We start from the raw sequence: 21,678 nt of genomic DNA, 5'->3' as shown, positions 1-21,678 counted from the left end.
TATTAATTAATTAACTATTTAAATAATAATAATAATAATAATAATAATAATAAATAAAATTAACAAAAGTAACAAATTGATTTAAACTAGGGCTAAATATATGAATTAATCAAAAATAATTTATTATGTTGTTTAATTTTATTTTTGTGTTATAACAGCCTTAGTTTAAATTACTCACTGTAACCTGAACTGACATTGGGTCTGTTTCACACCTGTAATTTTAAAAGCATATTAAGCATAAAGCACAAAGTCAAGATGCCATCACTTGGCTTGGCATCAGAGAGCCAATGGCTGAGTGACCGTCTGAAAGATCATCATCCTCATCCCATTATCATCATCATCATCATCATCATCATCATCATCTGTGCAGTTGCTCGAGTTGGGCATTTTGCCCCATAAATACTAACTCAGAGAATGGGAATGCTTTGATTATCTGTCCTAACAACCAAAATATACAATAAAGTAACTAACTCTATTATTCAATTAATGTTTTCCACATTTTCCACTTAACATTATTTTGTAGACTTTTTGTCTGCCTTTTTATCCAGGGCTGTAAGAAACAGATACTGCGAGAAGAGTTTGTTTGATCAGATATGAGAAAGCACTTAGAGAACTGAGCTGGGCTGCTTTTAATAGACATTTTATTGCTCTCATTAGTGGACTTAGTGGGTTAAACACCAAACCCCAACAGTAGGCCACGTATTTCAAATAAAAAATTGTTTTATTTGAGCAGAATATTGTTAAAGTTTGGTTATATTTTTCGCAGCTGGTTCTTGTAACTAATTGCATATATAATGTTTAAGTCTTTTTTATAAGCTCTTGAAAACAAACATCAGCTTGCCTGTAGTTTTCATTTTAGTGATCTCACTACATTCCTAACGGGGTCTTTATGAGATTGCTAATTGCACTGTCATAGGCTTGTAAAGGAAACATTCTGTCTTTGGTTGTTCTTTCTTGCTCGTACCTTTGGCTGGGTCCATGTGCTGGTTCATGCATAATCTCAACTAACTTCGACAACCTCTACGTTTATGTGCATGGGTATTTTTTACCGTCTTTTACTTTTCACCTTGTTAGATAAAAAAAATAAAAAATAAAAACACTCTTTCCTCTTTGTAGCGAGTAACCCAAATGCCTGTCGGGCCATTGGACGCGGACTGCAGCCCAAGGGTGTTCGTGTGAAGGAGGTGGCCGACTTTAAGGTGTACACGAAGGGAGCAGGCAGCGGAGAATTACGTGTTCAAGTCAAAGGGCCAAGTATGCTTGCAACTGTTTCTACTAAAGCAACAATTGTTAATTGTTTTCTGTTTTAATCATTATTGCTTTGCAAAATTAGTTTGTTTGAATGAAATTTTGTGTTTTCAGGAGGTGGCGATGAGCCTGTGAAAGTACAAGAATTGGGAGACGGTGTGTATGAATGTGATTACTACCCCATTTTCCCTGGAAAATACATCATCACCATTACTTGGGGTGGCCACGCCATTCCTCGCTGGTAAGGGCGCTTATAGAACCCTGTACAGTCTGATATCTGTTATGCATCAGTTAGAAAGAACATACTGAAATCCATTTTAAAAGGATTAAACAGGATATGGAAATTAAATTACTATAGAGATAATCTAGGAATTATGCAGATTATCATTTACAACCTTCTCACTTCTGATCAAAACGTGTGTATGTGTTTAGCCCAATTGAGGTGATCATAAGTGAAGATGCAGGCCCTCAGAAGGTGAGGGCATGGGGTCCAGGCCTGGAGACAGGCATGGTGGGCAAATCAGCTGACTTTGTGGTTGAGGCCATTGGCACAGAGGTTGGAACTCTGGGTAAGAATCTTCTTTAACGTCATTGAGCCTCCTGAGCTGGTGTTGTATCCAGGGATCTAGTGTTTACGGCACGGGTTCTCAACTCTGGCCCTCGAGGTCCACTTTCCTGCAGTGTTTAGCTCCAGCCTTATCAAACACATTTGAACTAGCTAATCAAGGCCTTCGGGATTACTAGAATGTTACAGGCAGGGGAGTATGATAAAGGTTGGAACTAAACTTTGCAGGAAAGTGCAGGAACCACTTTATTATAGTCTGATGAGATGCCTTGGTAATGGTCGAAAACTCACTTCCATGCACAGGTTTCTCCATCGAAGGCCCCTCGCAGGCTAAAATAGGGTGTGATGACAAGGGTGATGGATCTTGTGATGTTTTGTACTGGCCCACCGAGCCAGGTGACTATGCGGTCCATGTCATCTGTGATGATGAAGATATCAAAGACAGCCCCTTTATGGCCCACATCCTCCCTGCAGCCCATGACATCTTCCCTGAGAAGGTCTGCCCTGTGACAATTGGCAATAATTATTGCACATTTGTTGGGAATAATAAATGACAGTGGTAACTGAACGAACTCTGTTTTTATGCAGGTTAAGTGTTACGGACCCGGGCTGGAGCCAACCGGGTGCATCGTAAACAAACCTGCTGAGTTTACAATTGACGCCAGTGGAGCTGGAAGAGGACATCTACAGATTTATGCTCAGGTACATTTTCAAACAAGTCCCAGATGCTTCATGCCTCATGCCTCACATCACTGGTACAAAATGTGTTTTTCCTTCTTTTATTCAAGGACTCAGAAGGCTTCCCCATCGATATCCAGATCACAGATAACGGTGACAGTACATATTTCTGCGTCTACATACCCACCAAACCCATCAAACACACTATCATCATCACCTGGGGAGAGGTCAATGTTCCTAACAGTCCATTCAGGGTGAGAGCTCAATGTCAACAGGCAGATTTCAGCCAACTGATGACATTTTTATGTTGCTTTTTGTCAAGAACTTTCATGAATTGGATCTACAACAGTTCAGCCTTTTAATGAAAGTTCATGACCACATTTTTCCAGTGTTAGATTTCACACTTTCCCTTTTCACGACCATGTTAGATCATAGGTTCCATATTGGATCATAGCTTTATTAGAATCACTGTCCTCCAAAAGCTTCCAGTTCTTAGTTTTACAATATGTAACTATGGTCTTTCTACATTACTCAGGTGACCATTGGAGAAGGCAGTCACCCAGAGAACGTGAAGGTTCATGGACCAGGAGTGGAGAAGACTGGCTTGAAGGCCAACGAACCCACATACTTTACTGTGGACTGCAGTGAGGCCGGACAAGGTCTGACCAAACATGACTGCTAACGTTATTTAAACTGATATTTTAAATTTGGAAATTGAGCTTATTTCCTTAAATAAGGAGATTATATCTCTTCTGACTCCTTAGGAGATGTTAGCATTGGGATTAAGTGCGCTCCTGGCGTGGTGGGACCTGCCGAAGCAGATATTGATTTTGACATCATTAAAAATGACAACGACACATTCACAGTGAAGTATACACCCCCTGGAGCTGGACGCTACACCATCATGGTGCTTTTTGCGGATCAGGTCAGTCTTAGTCTATAATGTGAAATTATTCTGTTTGTTATTTTAATTCTAAAAATGTTTTTTTGTGTTGTTTTTAATTAATTAACAGGAAATTCCCATAAGCCCCTTCCGTATCAAAGTTGATCCATCCCATGATGCTAATAAGGTAAAAGCAGAGGGTCCTGGGCTCAGCAAGACAGGTTGGTTTCATTTCCAGCAACTGAAATTAGAAAAATAGTAGGTAAAATTAGCTCATCTCATCTGCATGTTATGTGTCTCTATCACAGGTGTGGAAGTGGGCAAGCCGACCCACTTCACGATCTATACTAAAGGAGCAGGCAAGGCCACACCTGAGGTTAATTTCACCACAGCTGGGAAAGGAGAAGCCGTCAGTGACTTTGAGATCATTGATAACCACGACTATTCTTTCACTGTGCGCTACACTGCGTTACAGCAGGTGAGACACTCCAGCAGTGGGTTACGTTTCATAAAAATGGACACCATGTCATCACATGCTATTATGGTATTATAAAACATCTTTCTCAGTCCGTTTTTTTTTGCGATCCAGGGTAACATGAGCATATCTGTGTGCCATGGTGGTGACCCCATCCCCAAAAGCCCATTTACCATTACTATCGCTCCTCCTTTGGATCTCAACAAGGTCAAAGTTCAAGGACTCAACACCAGTAAGTCCACTGCAAGTCAAATCTTTAGGCTATTTATGAGCGGCCTGAAATAATAACTATGTTGATTGGACATATTGTACATATTTTTGTGCCTACGTGTTTAGAAGTGGATGTAGGGAAAGATGAGGAGTTTACCATTAATACACATGGCGCGGGAGGTCAAGGAATGGTGGATGTCAAGATAACCTCACCCTCTCGCCGGCCAATCCCATGCAAGGTGGAATCTGGAACATCCAATGAGGTGCACACAGTTAAGTACATTCCGCCAGAAGAGGGGCCCTACAAAGTTGACATCAGCTATGATGGAAACCCCGTGCCAGGAAGTCCTTTCACGGTGGAGGGGGTGATGCCTCCAGATCCCTCAAAGGTAGGAGTAACAAATATTAGAATGTTATTTGTTTGTTTATACATCATCATCTTATTGAACCGTAATTTTCCTGATTACTGCAAATCCTTTTGATTATAAAATATTTGTTACCTAAATGAGGATTTTTTGTGTGTTCTGTTGATGGAGACAGTGATTTTATTATGCTTTGGCATTCCGATTCGCTCTAGGATCCTTTCTCAAGCTTAAGGCTAAAAACAATCCTTACCTCACAGGTCAGAAAGACCTTCAGAGAGTTCTTCATAGCCACTAACCAGAGTCAGAATGATCAATCTAAACTAGAACCAGATTTTGTAAAACAACATTTCTTAATCCTCTGTGCAAAGAAATTTCCTGTTTGTTTATTCTAGCAATGTTAGTTCCAAAGTAAACCAATTTAATTGTATTTCATTTTATGTGTATTTTTTTTTGTATGTATGCCTGTTCTCTACATTGCTGGATTGTTCCAGTGAGTGTTTTCTTTTTCCGTGAGCCAGATGCTCCAGATTGTATATCAGTTGTGTCAGTGAAGAAGCTTAAAACAACTACAAAAGGCCATTAAGCCATTGTGGGAAATTATTAGAGGACGTTTGGTGTTTATTAATGTGTCAGGGAGAGGTGAACTCAAGTGTAGTGTGCCAAACATGGTACTTCATCCGCATGTGGAATGGCTGCTCCTTTCTGTCACTGGGCCGAGGTCCCACTGAGGATAATTAGATAATTTGTCTGTATATTACCAAAAGTGATACAGATCTCTGACCATAAATGGATATAAATGATACCGTCTGACTTTGAAAAATGTTGGACTGTCCTCTAGTACTGTTAAAGCATGTTGTATCATTTAATTATTGAAAATTCGATGCACACACAGAGTGGCCATTACAACTTAGTTGTGCATTAATTGTTTAAGATTCCAGAGTTCCTGAATCGATTATTATGCTTACCACATATACCACATGTATAATTTATTATACATATTAAAGTATTATATTTTCTGGTTCATTTTCAGGTTAAATTCCTTTTTAATTCCTGATTATTTTAAAGATTCTAAGAATTATGGTTTGATACATTATTGAAAGGCAATCTTGACAACCGTTTTGTCTCATTTTCACTTCAAGGTGCGAGCCTATGGCCCTGGCCTGAAGGGTGGCATTGTGGGTAAACCCGCTCCATTTGCCATCGACACTAAAGGCGCAGGTACAGGGGGTCTCGGGCTGACTGTGGAGGGCCCGTGTGAAGCAAAGATTGAGTGCCAGGACAATGGAGATGGATCTTGCTCTGTGTCGTATCTGCCCACTGAGCCTGGAGAATATTCCATCAACATCCTGTTTGCTGATGCTCACATCCCTGGTTCCCCCTTCAAAGCCATGGTGCAGTCCGTCTTCGACCCCAGCAAGGTTACAGCTAGTGGACCAGGGTTGGAGAGAGGAAAGGTCAATGAAGCAGCGTCGTTCACGGTGGACTGCTCTAAAGCAGGGGAGGCGGAGTTGACCATCGAGATTATTTCAGATTCAGGAACGCAGGCAGAGGTTCATGTCCAGAATAATAGCGATGGAACTTATTCTATCACCTACATCCCTCCTTTCCACGGAATGTACACCATCACGATCAAATACGGAGGACATGCAGTGCCTAAGTTCCCTGCAAGGGTGCAAGTGGATCCTGCTCTTGATACCAGTGGAATCAAGGTCTATGGTCCAGGAGTGGAGCCCAGAGGTAAGGAAGGCATCTAAAATCACACTTGGTTGAATGTGTTCAGTACCATTGTGCTTAGCAAATTCTGCTATATTTTCACAGGGGTACTCCGAGAGGTCACTACTCACTTTGTTGTTGACACACGGGCTCACAACAAGATTGGTGGAAACCACATTAAAGTGCGTATTGTTAACCCATCAGGTGCCAGCACTGATGCGTACATCACTGACAAAGCAGATGGCACTTACAGAGTAGAGTATACCGCATATGAGGATGGTAAGATATCATGTAGATAGGAAAAAAAAACTTTTTTGTTGAATTGATGTGTCATATTGTAAAACCTGATCATTAAAATTAAAAATGTAATTAAAATTAAAAGCTGGGGTAAGCTGGTATCTGTGTCCGCCCTAATCTTCATTAATTTAACAGGCTATATTGGCATTTCTTTCCTCCCTGAGAATCATGACACACACACACACACACACACTCACACACAGACAGAGAGAGAGAGAGAGAGAGAGAGAGCTGTCTGCTATTCTGAGCACGGCTGCTGTATTGATTGTTCTGTGTGGAGGTCAATGTTGTAAGATGGAAATTCATTCATTGTTCATTGTGTTTTGAGCAAAGCCTGCTGATGTCTTTTTTCCCCATGATGCCTTGATAATATTCCATCACAACCATTGACTAAGAGAAAAACACAGTCTCTCTATATGGCCACACACACTCTCTTTTTTCTCTCTTTTTTTTTTTCTTTAAAGGTGGTAGTTTTTTAGATGTGCACCTTTAAAGTCAACCAGTCATATCGGATCTCGCCAGAATGAGAAACTACTTTCCAGCTTCATATATACAGATATTTTATTTTTGTGTTTGTACAGGGGTGCATCTTATAGAGGTGCTATATGATGACGTACCTGTCCCCAAGAGCCCGTTTAGGGTGGCGGTGACTGAAGGTTGTGATCCCAGCCGTGTACGTGCTTACGGTCCTGGTCTGGAAGAGGGTCTGGTCAACAAATCCAACCGCTTCACTGTGGAGACCAGGTACATATTCCTATGAACGTCTGCTGTTGAACAGGAACATGAAGGGCTAATCTGGGGAAAAAAAGTCTGAAGTGTCAGTATTAAATACATACCGTAAAAGATTTTAAAGACAAATTGTGCATGTTGAATAGTTACTTACTCTAAGGTAGTAAGGGGGTGACCGGCAGTTATACTCTGCAGTAATATCAGTAGGAATCCGCACATTCTAAAGTTTTGCATGAGGGAGGAAAAGTTCCCCCACGCAGATTTCGATGTTCCGGTTGGTCATGCAAATTTGTCTGCGCAACCCTGACCAATAGAAATCTGTTGGATTTTAAAGTGTCTCCTGTGTAAACTGTGCTTCATACATCACTATGCTAATGACAATAGTCAATGAACCCTTTCCCCCCCCTAAACATTTAGCTGAAATATCGCTAATGTGACCGCTGAAATACCTTCTATGACCTATAACTTTATCCAGCCCTGTAGGGCCACTTTCCTGGAGAGTTTAGCTCAACCATGATCGAACTCACTTACCTGGAATTTTCTAGTATCTCTGAAGACCTTGACTGGCTTGTTCAGGTGTGCTTGATTAGGGTTGGAACTAAACTCTTCAGGTCAGTGGCCCTCCAGGACTGGATTTGAGGAACCATGCACTATATGAATAGTTTTGCTGTATAAATCTTTAATACTTGTCTGTATTTTCCTCTCTTTCAGGGGGGCTGGCACGGGTGGTCTTGGATTGGCCATTGAGGGTCCATCAGAAGCTAAGATGTCTTGTAAAGACAACAAAGATGGCAGCTGTAGTGTGGAGTATATTCCTTTCACTCCTGGGGAATATGATGTCAACATCACTTTCGGAGGCCTGCCTATCCCAGGTATGATGTAATTTACTTCTGTCTAATTCATTCTATGGTTTGTTTCTGAGTGAACTCAACACATTAATTATAAATTGACATTGAATTTTAACACTTAGAGAATATGAGAGCGCTGAAGTGTTGATTAAGACATTTAGACCCAAATAATCATGACATTTTGATTTAAAGCTTGAGTATTTCATACCTCAGAGTCTGTTTAATCATTTTATGAAGAAAAGCTGTAACTGTAAAATTTCTGTGGGTGTTTAGGTAGCCCATTCAGGGTGCCTGTGAGGGAGCTGGTGGACCCTAGTAAGGTGAAGTGTTCTGGTCCTGGTCTGGGCAGTGGAGTAAGAGCCCACGTCCCCCAGACCTTCACTGTGGACTGCAGCAAGGCTGGAGTCGCCCCACTGGAGGTGCTGCTGTATGGACCTACAGGTGAAAAAAAAAATTGACTTACAAGTCTTTGAAGTGTAAACAGTATACTAAGTGTGTGTGCTTAGCTATTCTGAAGTTGTATGTATGCATATTCATACTTAGTATATATATATATCATAAGTGATACAGCAAGTTCCCCTCTCAGGATTTCTTCTGTTGCCATTTTCAAGGCATTCGGGCTATTATCAATGTGGGGCATGTATTACATCCAAGAAACATTTAGTATTCTTCAATACCGTTCAAAAGTTTCAGTAAGATGCATTACATTAATCAAAAATGACAGTAAAGACATTAAATATATATATATATGAAAATTCAGCTTAGCTATCACAGGAATAAATTAGATTTTAAAATATATTAAAATATATTTTCTTAGGTAAAACAGTTCTCATAAATTGTAATAATATGCCACAATATTACTGTTTTTACTGTATTTTTGATCAAATGAGAAAACAGAAACCTCACTGACCCTAAACTTTTGAACGGTAGTCAATATTGAAAATGCAATTCATTTTTAGATTATAAATGACTCTAAGTAAAAGAGCCCAAACAAGCATCAGAGAGATCAATTGTGTTATTATTCTAGGAATGACAAAGCCGGTGAATATCACAGACAACGGTGATGGCACCCACACAGTAGTCTACACTCCTTCTAAAGATGGACCGTACACTGTCTGTGTCAAGTATGCAGATCAAGAAGTGCCACGCAGGTGAGCGGGCTGCTTAAAGTATTAATAAAGTCTTAATATTAATGACATGAGTAGTCTATGTGTGGTATGACCAAACATTACCAAACTTCAGTGCTGGTTTAGAAATTAGAAGAGCACTTCGAAATAAAGGAAGTAGGTGATCATTGCATATGTCTGTTCCTCTATATCCCTTTTCAGTCCATTTAAGATCAAGGTTTTGCCCGCTCATGATGCCAGTAAAGTCCGTGCCAGCGGTCCTGGCCTAAATGCTTCCGGGGTGCCAGCCAGCCTACCGGTTGAGTTCACCATTGATGCCCGTGATGCAGGGGAAGGTCTTCTCACCGTACAGATACTGGTGAGTGACATCAGAACTCGCTCAGGCCTCTTTTTTTTTAGATGTTTTACTACAAGAAGGTTTCCCTTGATAATCACTTGTGCTTTAACAGCCAATGTCCTGCCCTCCACTTCCCTCTGCCCTGACCTCTGACCTCTTCCCTGCTGTCGCTGTAGGGTCCGGATGGTTGCAGGCAAGAGGCCTCTGTGTATGTGGAGGACTGGGGTAGGAGGGTGTGGGAGAACCACATTGTAAAGGGCACCATCCCCTTCCATATTCTTAGGAAAGGATGTGTAAGGCGGCCCCTCCTTTCAGCCTCCTCTTGTTATAACTCACTGTGTCTGGCGTCTCTCCCATCAGCCTTGGGCCCCTAAGCGCTCATGGCCTGTTCCCTTGCTACTGTACACCCTACCCCAGTTTCCCTGCTCATTTGCTCATTTTTCCCCTTCAATTATTCCCTAGTTTTTCCTTAGTTATTCCCTAGTTCCTTGTTTCACATTTGTTCCCTTATAATGGGAACAAACGGGAATAATCTATCTATCTATCTATCTATCTATCTATCTATCTATCTATCTATCTATCTATCTATCTATCTATCTATCTATCTATCTATCTATCTATCTATCTATCTATCTATCTATCTATCTATCTATCTATCTATCTATCTATCTATCTATCTTTCTGTCTGTCTGTCTGTCTGTCTGTCTGTCTGTCTGTCTGTCTGTCTGTCTGTCTGTCTGTCTGTCTGTCTGTCTGTCTGTCTATCTATCTATCTATCTATCTCCTCTCGGTTCATGCATACCACATTCAATGACAATTAAAAGCAAGAAGTTGCTTTTTAAACATACTACATCCCATTCTAAAAAGGAAGGGAGAAAACTTCACTTCACCCAAAACGGGTGTTTTTTCAAACTGCATACGAGCAAAAGCATCCAAAAACATTTTCCATCTTGCTCAAAAGTGATGTTTATGGATGTGAGAGTGAACCTTTCTCCCAGGCAGCCACACTTGATCATTTTGTGCCTGTCTAGGGGACCCTTAATGCTGCCCTCTAGTGGTCACTGTGGACTGACCTGTCATTAGATTTAGGCTAAAACCTACATGTGGTTTTCCACTACATGACTAACAGTCAGAAATGCTTGATATGTAATATGAATGAGTAATATTGCCTTGTTGAATATTTGCTACATTTATTTTAGCAACTACTTAAAACTTAATAAAAAGAGGATTTCCTACGAATATATACTCATTCGCATGAACACACTTTAACTATTGCTTTTGCAGGACCCAGAAGGAAAGCCAAAGAAAGCCAATATTCGGGATAACAGAGATGGAACGTACACCGTATCCTATGTCCCGGATATGACAGGGCGCTACACTATTACAATCAAATATGGCGGGGATGAGATTCCATACTCCCCCTACCGCATCCACGCGCTGCCCAGTGGAGATGCCAGCAAATGCCATGTGACAGGTCAGTTACAGATGTCTATGTCCCACCCCTTTGTGGCCTTTTATAGTGATGTATTGCTGTTCATTACTGTTATTATTAGTGTCTTGTGTTTTATTGCTTTATAAAAATGCAATCTCAGCACTAGTTGGTTTAATTTTAAGACTTATGCACACCTTTATGATCGTGAATTCTAACAAATCTTTCTGTTTATCTGTAGTGTCGATTGGGGGACACGGACTGGGTGAGTAACCTCTTTTGATCTTTGCCAGCCTTTTATCTGGGATCAGTTTAGGCCACTATTTTTCATTGAGATGTAAGGCATAAAGTGGCCCCGTTTGAATTCGCTCCATAACTGTGTCTCTGTCTGATTGGTGTAGAACATTTTATTGTAATTGGTGTAGAAAATGTATTGTAATCTTTATTATAATTGCTTTGTTGCTGTGCCATGGTCAGGCTCAGGGCTCGGACCCACCATTCAAATTGGCGAGGAGACCGTTATCACTGTGGATGCAAAGGCTGCTGGGAAGGGGAAGGTCACCTGCAAAGTGTCAACTCCAGATGGGGCGGAGCTAGACGTGGATGTGGTGGAGAATGCGGACGGAACATTTGATATCTATTATACTGCTCCAGAACCTGGGAAATACGTCATCACCATTCGCTTTGGAGGAGAGCACATTCCCAACAGTCCCTTCCATGTGGTGGTAAGCATTATGTATCTGGATTATGGGTAGTGATTTTTGCATATTATAATAATACTAAATATTTTGTATATGTTTGTGTACAGTATGTACACTAGCATTCAAAAGTTTGGGGTCAGTAAGATTTTTGTAATGTTAAGTCTGTTAAGCTCACCAAGGATGCATTTGTTTGATCATATTCCATGATTCTTTGATGAACAGGAAGCTTAAAAGAACAGTATTTATTTGAAATAGTAATCTTATGCAACAACATAAATGTTTGTACTCACTTTGATCAATTTATTGTGTCCTTGCTGAAATAAAGTTTTAATATCTTAAAAAAATAAATAAAAAAACCTTACTGACCCTGTACCTTTTTTTGTTTTTTTACCCAGATGATCATAAATAATTCCAAAATATGGCTACAGTGCATGGTGTGTTTTTACAAAATAATCATTCTCCCAAATAGAAACTTTTATTGTACTTCATTCATTTAGAATGAATTTAACTTAGCAATTCAATTCCAGTTCAGTGGGTCGAATTGAATTAGCTGCATGTAAATGTGTGTTGTGTGAAGCCCTAAACATGTGACCACCTCCTTCTCCAGGCATCTGATACCATCCCTATAATTGAGGAACCGTGTGATAAACTGCAGTTACAGCAGCCCTACGCCCCCTACAAGGGCTACACCCCTCACTGGGTACACACCACTCGTAGCCATCAGATAACATCCTAAATGCTTTCTGCTCCTCAGCCTTTATCATTATAGATTTTCATTTCCGCCATCTTTGCTAAATTTTCCATGAGCTTTGCGGCTGACATCTTTTTAACAAGTTATTAAAACGGCTAGTTGGCTGATCATGCATTCGTAGAGTTAATGAATCGGTTGTTGATCTCTCATTGCAGAGGCAGTGTTTTGCACAAGTCTCTTTTATTTGGCTTTGTAGCTGCTGCTTTTATTTCATCTATTGCAGCTCAACCAGTCAGGCCCTTGTCTGTTTTTCTTTCTTTTTTTCAGTCAATAATCCTTTGCATGCACTTTCTGCTCGCTGTCCTTAGTTAGCAGTGCAGTAATGCTGAAATCTCTTTCTCTTCCAGGCCACTGAGGAACCAGTCACTGCAGTGGATGCCATGGAGCCAATGCTCCGCCCATTCAATCTTGTCATTCCATTTACTGTGCAAAAGGGGGAGATTACAGGTATGAACACTTATTAATTAATAAAATAATTAATTAATAAAAATAACTAAGTCATAATTTATTAATAAACAAATAGATAATTATAAGAGGTACTTGCAAAGGCAAAATATTTAAAAAACCTTCTTTGACCCTGGGCCAGTAAGCAACACCCTGACAACCACCCTCTTGAGAAATACACGTTGACATGCTGTTTTAACATGCTGAGTATTTATTATAGAAATAAAAGATTCTACTTAAGCACGAACTGAATGTAATGTTTTCAGAAACTTAATTGCATGGGTTTTTTTTATACAAAAGCATGACAAAACATTCTTAAAACATTATGATTTAAAGTAAACCATTACAAAGTGCACTTTTTAAAAGTGTACTTTAATGCTATAAGAAGCATAATCATGAAAGTACACTTATGTGGCCTTTTAACTCAATCATATTATATTGTCTGCAACTGCAAGTAGAGTTTTAAAAAAATATATACTGTATGTTTAGGATTTTAAGTACACTACACGTGCATATTCGTTACAATTAAGCACACTTCTTATTCACTTGGGCCTACACAACTCTGTATTTTAAAAGGTGGTCTTTTGTCTTTTTCCAGGTGAGGTACGTATGCCTTCTGGTAAGACCGCCCGTCCCAACATCACTGATAACAAGGACGGGACGGTGACAGTCAAATACGCCCCCACAGAGAAGGGCCTGCATGAGATGGACATCAAATATGACGGGAATCACATACCAGGTACCCAAACAATCAGACATTTGCACTAAAATTGGGAAATGTAAGTTATGTTATAATTTGGTCTGTTAAATAATGTCTGTATTTGACATGGATCATCTGGAAACGTGACACTCTTTTAATGTCTTCCTACAGGAAGTCCACTGCAGTTCTATGTAGATGCCATTAACAGTGGGCATGTGAATGCACACGGCCCTGGTCTGAGTCACGGCATGGTCAACAAATCTGCCACCTTCACAATCGTCACTAAGGACGCTGGAGAAGGTAACACACAAACCAAGCCTGGCAGCCTCACAGTCACATTGCATTAGTCTCACATTACCAGACTTTTGATTATCCACAGTGCACTCTCATCTTCTCTCAGGAGGTCTGTCTTTGGCAGTGGAGGGCCCCTCTAAGGCAGAGATCAGCTGTAAGGATAATAAAGATGGCACCTGCACTGTGTCCTACCTGCCAACGGCCCCAGGAGACTACAACATAATCGTCAAGTTTGATGACAAGCACATTGCTGGAAGCCCCTTTACAGCCAAGATCACAGGTCGGTGTTTGCGTGTGCCCAAATATGGCTATGAGTGAGAGAGAGAGAGAGAGGATGAACAAGAGAGGGCAAAGTTATGTCTCTCCATAATGTCTGTGAATCACTAAATTAGCTGGCGTGTGTATTTATGTGTGTGCGCATGCCTTCACACCTGGATAATTTAACCACATCTGTAAAATGCTTCTAAAAGTAGTAGGCAGAATTTTTAGAAACAGGAAGCAGCTGTTTCCCCCTCCTCCAGTCTCACTCTCACTTTGCCCCTCAATTTCTCTCTGTGACGGAACTGGGGTTGCACCCGCACAATGAATGCTTATATTAATAATTTGATCATATTTGCTAGTTATAATAAATAAATAAACAAGAACTACTTTCAAACGTTTGGGGTCGGTAAGATTTTTAAAATGTTTTTGAAAGAAGTCTCTCATGCTCATTATTTGATCAAAATACGGTAAAAACATTAATACTGTGAAATATTTTTTAGTTTTGCATTTTAATATGTTTTAAAATTGAATTTATTCATGTTATGGCAAAGCTGACATTATTATATATATTAAATCATTCTAATATGCTGATTTGAAACATTTCTTCTTCTATCAATGTTGAAAACAGTTTTGCTATTTAATATTTTTGTGTAAACTGATTTTTTTTGATGAATAGAAATTTAACTTTATGAGTTGGAATACATAGTATTCTTTTTTTGCAACAATGTATGTCTTCACTGTCAATTTTTTTTATTTTATAAAAAAAGTATGTTTATATATATATATACAGGTCCTTCTCAAAAAATTAGCATATTGTGATAAAGTTCATTATTTTCCATAATGTAATGATAAAAATTAAACTTCCATATATTTTAGATTCATTGCACACCAACTGAAATATTTCAGGTCTTTTATTGTTTTAATACTGATGATTTTGGCATACAGGTCATGAAAACGTCTCAGGTTACGACTGTAACCATAGTTCCCTGAGAAAGGGAACGAGACGATGCGTCAACGACGCTTTGGGAACGCTCCCAGCGTGAATGCGTCTGAAGCATCTATGTCAACTAGTCCAATGGAAGGAATGAATGTCACGGGCGGGTGACGTCATGACCAGGAAGTGATAAAAGAGCATCCGGTGCAAACCGGCATTAGCTTCAAAAATTGGGCCTGAAGGTCTGACTCTTATAGGGACGAAATAGCTAGCAGAAAATAGTCTTAAAAGAAAGGAACTTCTCTGAGACCAAATCTAAGGGCTCGAAGGGAGCCCCAGATAGGCCTTCTAGAACTATTGCAAGGTCCCAAGCCAGCACCTTAGTGCAAGTTGCATGCCTCAGCCTCAAAGTGCCACGAAGGAAACGAGTGATCAGGGGGTCTCGACCCAAAAATGTACTACCCACCAGGGCGTGGAAAGCCGCAATGGCCGCCACACATATTATACCTTAAGCGTGGAAGGACATAGACCTGATACAAAGCGTTCTTGCAGAAACTCGAATACTGTGTTTACTGAACAGTTAACCGGATCCCACTGACGCTGGTAACACCAAGAAGTGAAAAACTCTCGAAATAGTGAATATAGTTTCCTCGTAGCGGGAGCTCTGGAGCTTAGAATGGTCTAAACAACCTCGGTTGAGAGACCACTCTCTATGAGTTGGGCCCCCTCAGAGGCCAAACCCACAGTTCCCAAATCCCCTGCCGGGGGTGCAATATTGCATCCCCTGCCTGAGACAGAAGGTCTCTCCTGATCGGGACCTCCAAGGGAGGTCCGTCGAGGAGAAAAATTAGGTCCGCAAACCAAATTCAGCTCGGCCAGGGTGGTGCTACTAAATAGGCTTATTCCATCCTGGCGGATTCACTCCAGAACTCCTGGGAGCAGAGCAACGGAGGGAAATGCGTGCAGACGTAGCCTCGGCCACGTCTGCACCATAGCATCCAGCCCCGAGGGGACTGGTTGAGTGAGGGATAACCAGAGTGGACAGTGCGTCGTATGCTGAGACGAGAACAAATCCACTTCTGCCTGGCCGTAAAACTCCCATATTTGCTCCACCGCCTCGGGGTGGAGTCCCCTGGCCTCAGCCCCTGCCTCGACAGGGTGTCTGCTCCAATATTCTGGCCCCCCCCGGAATATACACTGCCCTCAGACAGCGTAATTTCTTGAGGGACCAAAATAAGAGGCCACCAACGTGTTGTCTGTGGGTCAAGAACCAGAGTTTCCTCCATATAACCAAGGCGCGGGGATACTGCCGCGTGATCTTGATCGTAAGGAGTGGGTTTCCCCTCAGGGAGAACCCTCTGGTCCTGAGCCACCTCTGTAAAGGTCTCACGTACAGCAGGTCAAAGGGTATCACATTGGACGCTGCTGCCCTGAGGCCTAACAGTCACTGTTCCAGAACAACACATGATGGCCCCTCAGGTCTGGGAGGAGATGTCTCAACGCATTGAAGACGACCATCATCTCTAGGCAATTCATGTGCCAAGAGAGATGATGACTCCTCCACAAGCCCTGAGCTGAGCGGCCTTCCAATACCGCTCCCCAGCCGGTGAGGGAAGCATCTGTCGAGATCACAACTCGATGGCAAAGAGCTCCCAACACCGGACCCTGGGTTAAGAACCAGTGTTTCCTCCATATAACCAAGGTGCGGAGACACCGCCGCGTGATCTTGATCATACGAAGTGGGTTTCCCCTCGGGGAGAACCCTCTGGTCCTGAGCCACCACTGTAAAGGTCTCATGTACAGCAGGCCAAAAGTTATCCCGTTGGACGCTGCTGTCACAAGACCCAACAGTCTCTCTAACTGTTTTACAGTGCGTGACTGGCCTAGCCTCAGCTCTTTTGTGGCTGTTAGGATAGCAGCTACACGAACGGGCGACAGAGTGGCCCGCATCGTCACTGAATCCCATACCACACCAAGGAAAGTGGTTCTCTGTACTGGAGAAAGCACACTCTTCTTGGCATTGAGCCTCAACCCCAACATCTGCATAGGAGCGAGAACGACACCTCGGTGCCGAACCGCTAACTGTTCTGATTCCGCTAGAATCAGCCAGTCATCTATGCAATTCAGAATGCATATGCACTGCAGCCTGGCGGGGCCAGAGCTGCGTCTACACGCTTCGTGAATGTGCGGGGTGATAGAGCTAGACCGAAAGGAAGTGCCTGATACTGGTGTTCTTTGCCCCAAAGAAAACCTCAGGAACCTCCTGTGCTGAGGGAGGATGGAGATATGGAAGTATGCGTCTTTTAGATCTATCGTGACAAACCAGTCCTCGGATCTGATTTGAGTCACGATCTGCTTGAGTGTCAGCATTTTGGACTTGAGTTCCAGCACCAAACACTCCAACAGACGAAGATCTAGTATGTGACGCAGCTCTCCATCCTTTTTTGGAACAATGAGATAACGACTGTAAAGACCCGACGCAATGTCGGGTGAGTACACCTGCTCTATAGCTTTCTTTGCTAACAGGGCCTTTACCTCTTGCTCCATTACCAGAGCCTGCTCGGAATGCACTAACGTGAGCAACACCCCGTTGTAGCCTGGAGGACGAGAACCAAATCTGCCTCTTACTACTAACTGCAGGACCCATAGAGATATATTTGGCAGTAGCTTCCGCGCTGCCAGAAAATCTACCAAGGGAACCAGCCCCTCGAGGCTGGCCTCTGGTGTAATAAAGACAGCCAGTTCGGGGACCTGAAGCATACTGGCAGGAACCACCCGAACTGACTGTTTTCGAACCCCCCTCAGAGGGCGCATTCCGACGCAATGTCGAGTTGACGCTGCGCCAGAAGCTCGCTGGAGACCGCTGCGCCCCGAAGCACCAAGGGTGGCGGGGTTGGCAGAACGGTCCCCTGAGGGCACCGAGATGGAAAGGGCACCGTATAATGAGGTGTACACCATTCCACCCCGGTTGGGGCTGCCCTCACCGGTCTGACGCCGGTGGCGCCAGACCTTTTCTTTTGAGCCGCAGCCTTCTCAGCGTGAAGAACGGTCCTCGGATCCGGCTTCTGCTTTGAAGGCTTTGGCTGCTGTGTTGTGTATGAGAAACTAGACGGCTGGAGCTGCTCACGCCCAGCAGCCCCAGGGGGTTGGACATAGCGAGGGAGAGATTATCTTGTATCTTTCTCTATGATTCCCATCAAATTGAGCCAGAGGTGTCTCTCAGTGACCACAAGGGCTGCCATCCCTGAGAGATAAATCTGTGGCCCGACGGAGTTCTCAAACCCCATCGGGCCAAACTCCCTCACTTCTGTCCAAATACCGCAGCAGGTCAGCCTGATATGCTTGTAGCACTGCTATGGTGTGCAAGCAGGCCCATGCTAGACCCACTGCCATATATGCTTTTCCCACTAGATAAAAAAATAGTTTTCTTTAATGGTTTAGTGAGAGAAGCCGACGCCTTCAGGTACGATACTGAACCGGGAGACAGATAGCTCGCAAGCGTCTGTTCTACCCGGGGTATTGCCCCATAGCCATACCCTCTTAACCCCCAAATATCTGAATATACATGAATGTGGGGGCTAAAAGACAAGAGGAGTAAGGCTTTTTCCATGATCTAGACAGCTCGCTGTGCAGATCGGGAAAAATGGAAGGCCCCGTGATGGAGGTGGAAAAATAGAGGGAAGGAAACTCGTTTAATTTATTTTATTTTTAGGACGAGTGCCCCCTTATTTCTGCTGGTCATAAATATTTAATTTATCTACAGCCTTAGTAAACACTTCCACCAGCTTATTATTTTTTATATATATTTTTTATATATATTCACTTTATTTTATATATAATATATAAACTATCATATATATATATATATATATATAGGCTATATATATTTCTCATACGCTGGGGAAAGAGATGGCAAATTCACTTCCCCCATGATTGTGTCACTTTCAATGCCCAGCACATCTACCTCCTCGGAGGTAGAGCACTGAAGCATTGATTTCTCTCTCTCCCCGGGCGGAAGAGACCGCAGCGCGGGCTTCCGAGACCGGCGAGAGAGCACTGGATCCCTCGTGGAAAGGGAGGAGATAAGATCCGCGGACCCGTCTCCAACCCCGTAAAGAGATCCTATTCGCGATCCACAGGAATGCATTCTCCGCGCTGCCTCGGCAGACGCGGGACCTGTCACCCTGAGAATTGCGAGCCCGGCCACTTTCCTCGAAAAGTGACAGGCGGGAGCGGAGCATGCGAAGCGAAAGCTTCTCACAATGTTGGCAATCAGCCCCCTCGGAGGCTGATACCGCATGCTCTACTCCCAAACACATCACACAAAGCTCATGTGTGTCCCTACTCGTTAAATAGCGCGAGCAGGGAGAACACAGAGTTTGTGCAATTGTTTAGTTTCCATAAATATATATATCAGACAGACAACAGTAAATATAACAGACAGTTTGACACAGATCGCTTGCTGAGGCAACAGAAGCTAATGCCGGTTTGCACCGGATGCTCTTTTATCACTTCCTGGTCATGACGTCACCCGCCCGTGACATTCATTCCTTCCATTGGACTAGTTGACATAGATGCTTCAGACGCATTCACGCTGAGAGCGTTCCCAAAGCGTCGTTGACGCATCGCGAGTTCCCTCGAAAGGGAACCCCAAATTCCCATCTCAAAAAATTAGCATATTTCATCCGACCAATAAAATAAGTGTTTTTTTAATACAAAAAAAGTCAACCTTCAAATAATTATGTTCAGTTATGCACTCAATACTTGGTCGGGAATCCTTTTGCAGAAATGACTGCTTCAATGCGGCGTGGCATGGAGGCAATCAGCCTGTGGCACTGCTGAGGTGTTATGGAGGCCCAGATGGAAGCATGAAGTGCTCCAAAATCTCCTGATAGCTGGCTACATTGACCCTGCCCTTGATAAAACATAGTGGACCAACACCAGCAGCTGACATGGCACCCTAGACCATCACTGACTGTGGGTACTTGACACTGGACTTCAGGCATTTTGGCATTTCCTTCTCCCCAGTCTTCCTCCAGACTCTGGCACCTTGATTTCCGAATAAAATGCAAAATTTGCTTTCATCCGAAAAAAGTACTTTGGACCACTGAGCAACAATCCAGTGCTGCTTCTCTGTAGCCCAGGTCAGGCGCTTCTGCCGCTGTTTCTGGTTCAAAAGTGGCTTGACCTGGGGAATGCGGCTCCTGTAGCCCATTTCCTGCACACGCCTGTGCACGGTGGCTCTGGATGTTTCTACACCAGACTCAGTCCACTGCTTCCGCAGGTCCCCCAAGGTCTGGAATCGGTCCTTCTCCACAATCTTCCTCAGGGTCCGGTCACCTCTTCTCGTTGTGCAGCGTTTTTTGCCACACTTTTTCCTTCCCACAGACTTCCCACTGAGGTGCGTTGATACAGCACTCTGGGGACAGCCTATTTGTTCAGAAATTTCTTTCTGTGTGTTACCCTCTTGCTTGAGGGTGTCAATGATGGCCTTCTGGACAGCAGTCAGGTCGGCAGTCTTACCCATGATTGCGGTTTTGAATAATGAAACAGGCTGGGAGTTTTTAAAAGCCTCAGGAATCTTTTGCAGGTGTTTAAAGTTAATTAGTTGATTCAGATGATTAGGTTATTAGCTCGTTTAGAGAACCTTTTTATGATATGCTAATTTTTTGAGATGGGAATTTTGGGTTTTCATGAGCTGTATGCCAAAATCATCAGTATTTAAACAATAAAAGACCTGAAATATTTCAGTTGGTGTGCAATGAATCTAAAATATATAAAAGTTTAATTTTTATCATTACATTAAGGAAAATAATGAACTTTATCACAATATGCCAATTTTTTGAGAAGGACCTGTATATATATATATTAATATATATATATATATATATATATATATATATATATATATATATATATATATATATATGTAAGGGACAATGTAGAGCGAGGCGGTTGTTATAGCGAATACAACCCTGACAGGCTGATCGCGTCGGGGTCTTGAATCAGCCTGAAGGGCTTCTATTCGCTATAACAAACGCCTCGCTCTACATTATCCCGCTTATTATATGGCTACCTACCAAATAAATCAATAATTTGACACAAAATATTGATTTAAAAAGAGTTTATTGATTTAAAAACGATTGTATTGCTCCAGAGTGAACAGAACTGTGTCCATGGCAACACTCTGTTTTTCATGGCAACGGTGTGTGTTATACTTAGCAGCGGTCTATTATCAAGAAATAACAGACCGCATTCTACATTAGAATTCAACCAAGCCATGTAATAAATATATATATTAACAGTCATTATTGATTATGGCTCCTCACTTTATTCTATCACATTCTTGATAAAGGCGATGACTCCATGAGGACTTCTCAGCTGAACGTTGGCACGGCCACAGACGTGTCTCTGAAGATCACAGAGACGGACCTGAGCTCCTTGACCGCGAGTATCAGAGCCCCATCTGGCAACGAGGAGCCCTGCCTGCTGAAAAGACTGCCAAACCGACACATCGGTAAGTCACTCATCAAGCCTTCCAGCACCTACCTGCATCATGACTGAACTGATAAAGCAAACTGTACTAAACCCAGATCATATTAAGTTTATGCAGGACATGTTGAAGGGCCATCAACCATGATTTGCAGGTAGTTTTATTGGGAAGGGCATTCTTATTCTAGACAGCATTT

At 42.4% G+C, this 21,678-nt stretch overlaps 1 protein-coding gene across 17 annotated transcripts in view; it reads left to right on the top strand.

The window, feature by feature from the left end:
* flncb (filamin C, gamma b (actin binding protein 280)) overlaps window positions 1-21,678 on the top strand; it is a 65,699-nt gene that overhangs the window by 27,639 nt on the left and 16,382 nt on the right. For 6 of the 17 annotated variants that reach the window (XM_077234708.1, XM_077234713.1, XM_077234712.1 and 3 more), the window contains 28 exons: window positions 1,117-1,254; window positions 1,363-1,489; window positions 1,681-1,817; window positions 2,117-2,310; window positions 2,402-2,515; window positions 2,602-2,745; window positions 3,027-3,150; window positions 3,256-3,416; window positions 3,505-3,595; window positions 3,683-3,852; window positions 3,964-4,081; window positions 4,186-4,448; window positions 5,564-6,161; window positions 6,243-6,416; window positions 7,016-7,178; window positions 7,875-8,035; window positions 8,285-8,452; window positions 9,039-9,162; window positions 9,340-9,496; window positions 10,760-10,949; window positions 11,146-11,169; window positions 11,382-11,629; window positions 12,213-12,305; window positions 12,704-12,803; window positions 13,399-13,539; window positions 13,672-13,800; window positions 13,901-14,074; window positions 21,345-21,506. In XM_077234708.1, the coding sequence (XP_077090823.1) occupies window positions 1,117-1,254; window positions 1,363-1,489; window positions 1,681-1,817; window positions 2,117-2,310; window positions 2,402-2,515; window positions 2,602-2,745; window positions 3,027-3,150; window positions 3,256-3,416; window positions 3,505-3,595; window positions 3,683-3,852; window positions 3,964-4,081; window positions 4,186-4,448; window positions 5,564-6,161; window positions 6,243-6,416; window positions 7,016-7,178; window positions 7,875-8,035; window positions 8,285-8,452; window positions 9,039-9,162; window positions 9,340-9,496; window positions 10,760-10,949; window positions 11,146-11,169; window positions 11,382-11,629; window positions 12,213-12,305; window positions 12,704-12,803; window positions 13,399-13,539; window positions 13,672-13,800; window positions 13,901-14,074; window positions 21,345-21,506 (4,587 nt within the window). Of the gene's footprint in view, window positions 1-1,116; window positions 1,255-1,362; window positions 1,490-1,680; window positions 1,818-2,116; window positions 2,311-2,401; window positions 2,516-2,601; window positions 2,746-3,026; window positions 3,151-3,255; window positions 3,417-3,504; window positions 3,596-3,682; window positions 3,853-3,963; window positions 4,082-4,185; window positions 4,449-5,563; window positions 6,162-6,242; window positions 6,417-7,015; window positions 7,179-7,874; window positions 8,036-8,284; window positions 8,453-9,038; window positions 9,163-9,339; window positions 9,497-10,759; window positions 10,950-11,145; window positions 11,170-11,381; window positions 11,630-12,212; window positions 12,306-12,703; window positions 12,804-13,398; window positions 13,540-13,671; window positions 13,801-13,879; window positions 14,075-21,344; window positions 21,507-21,678 lie in introns of all 17 variants that reach the window. The other 11 variants (XM_077234715.1, XM_077234707.1, XM_077234711.1 and 8 more) reach the window with 3 other exon arrangements.

This window comes from Siphateles boraxobius, unplaced genomic scaffold, assembly GCF_051911475.1.
Source record: "Siphateles boraxobius isolate OS27281-9 unplaced genomic scaffold, OSU_SipBor_1 19, whole genome shotgun sequence".
Classification (NCBI taxonomy): domain Eukaryota; kingdom Metazoa; phylum Chordata; class Actinopteri; order Cypriniformes; family Leuciscidae; genus Siphateles; species Siphateles boraxobius.
This window is presented reverse-complemented; position numbering and strand designations above follow the sequence as displayed.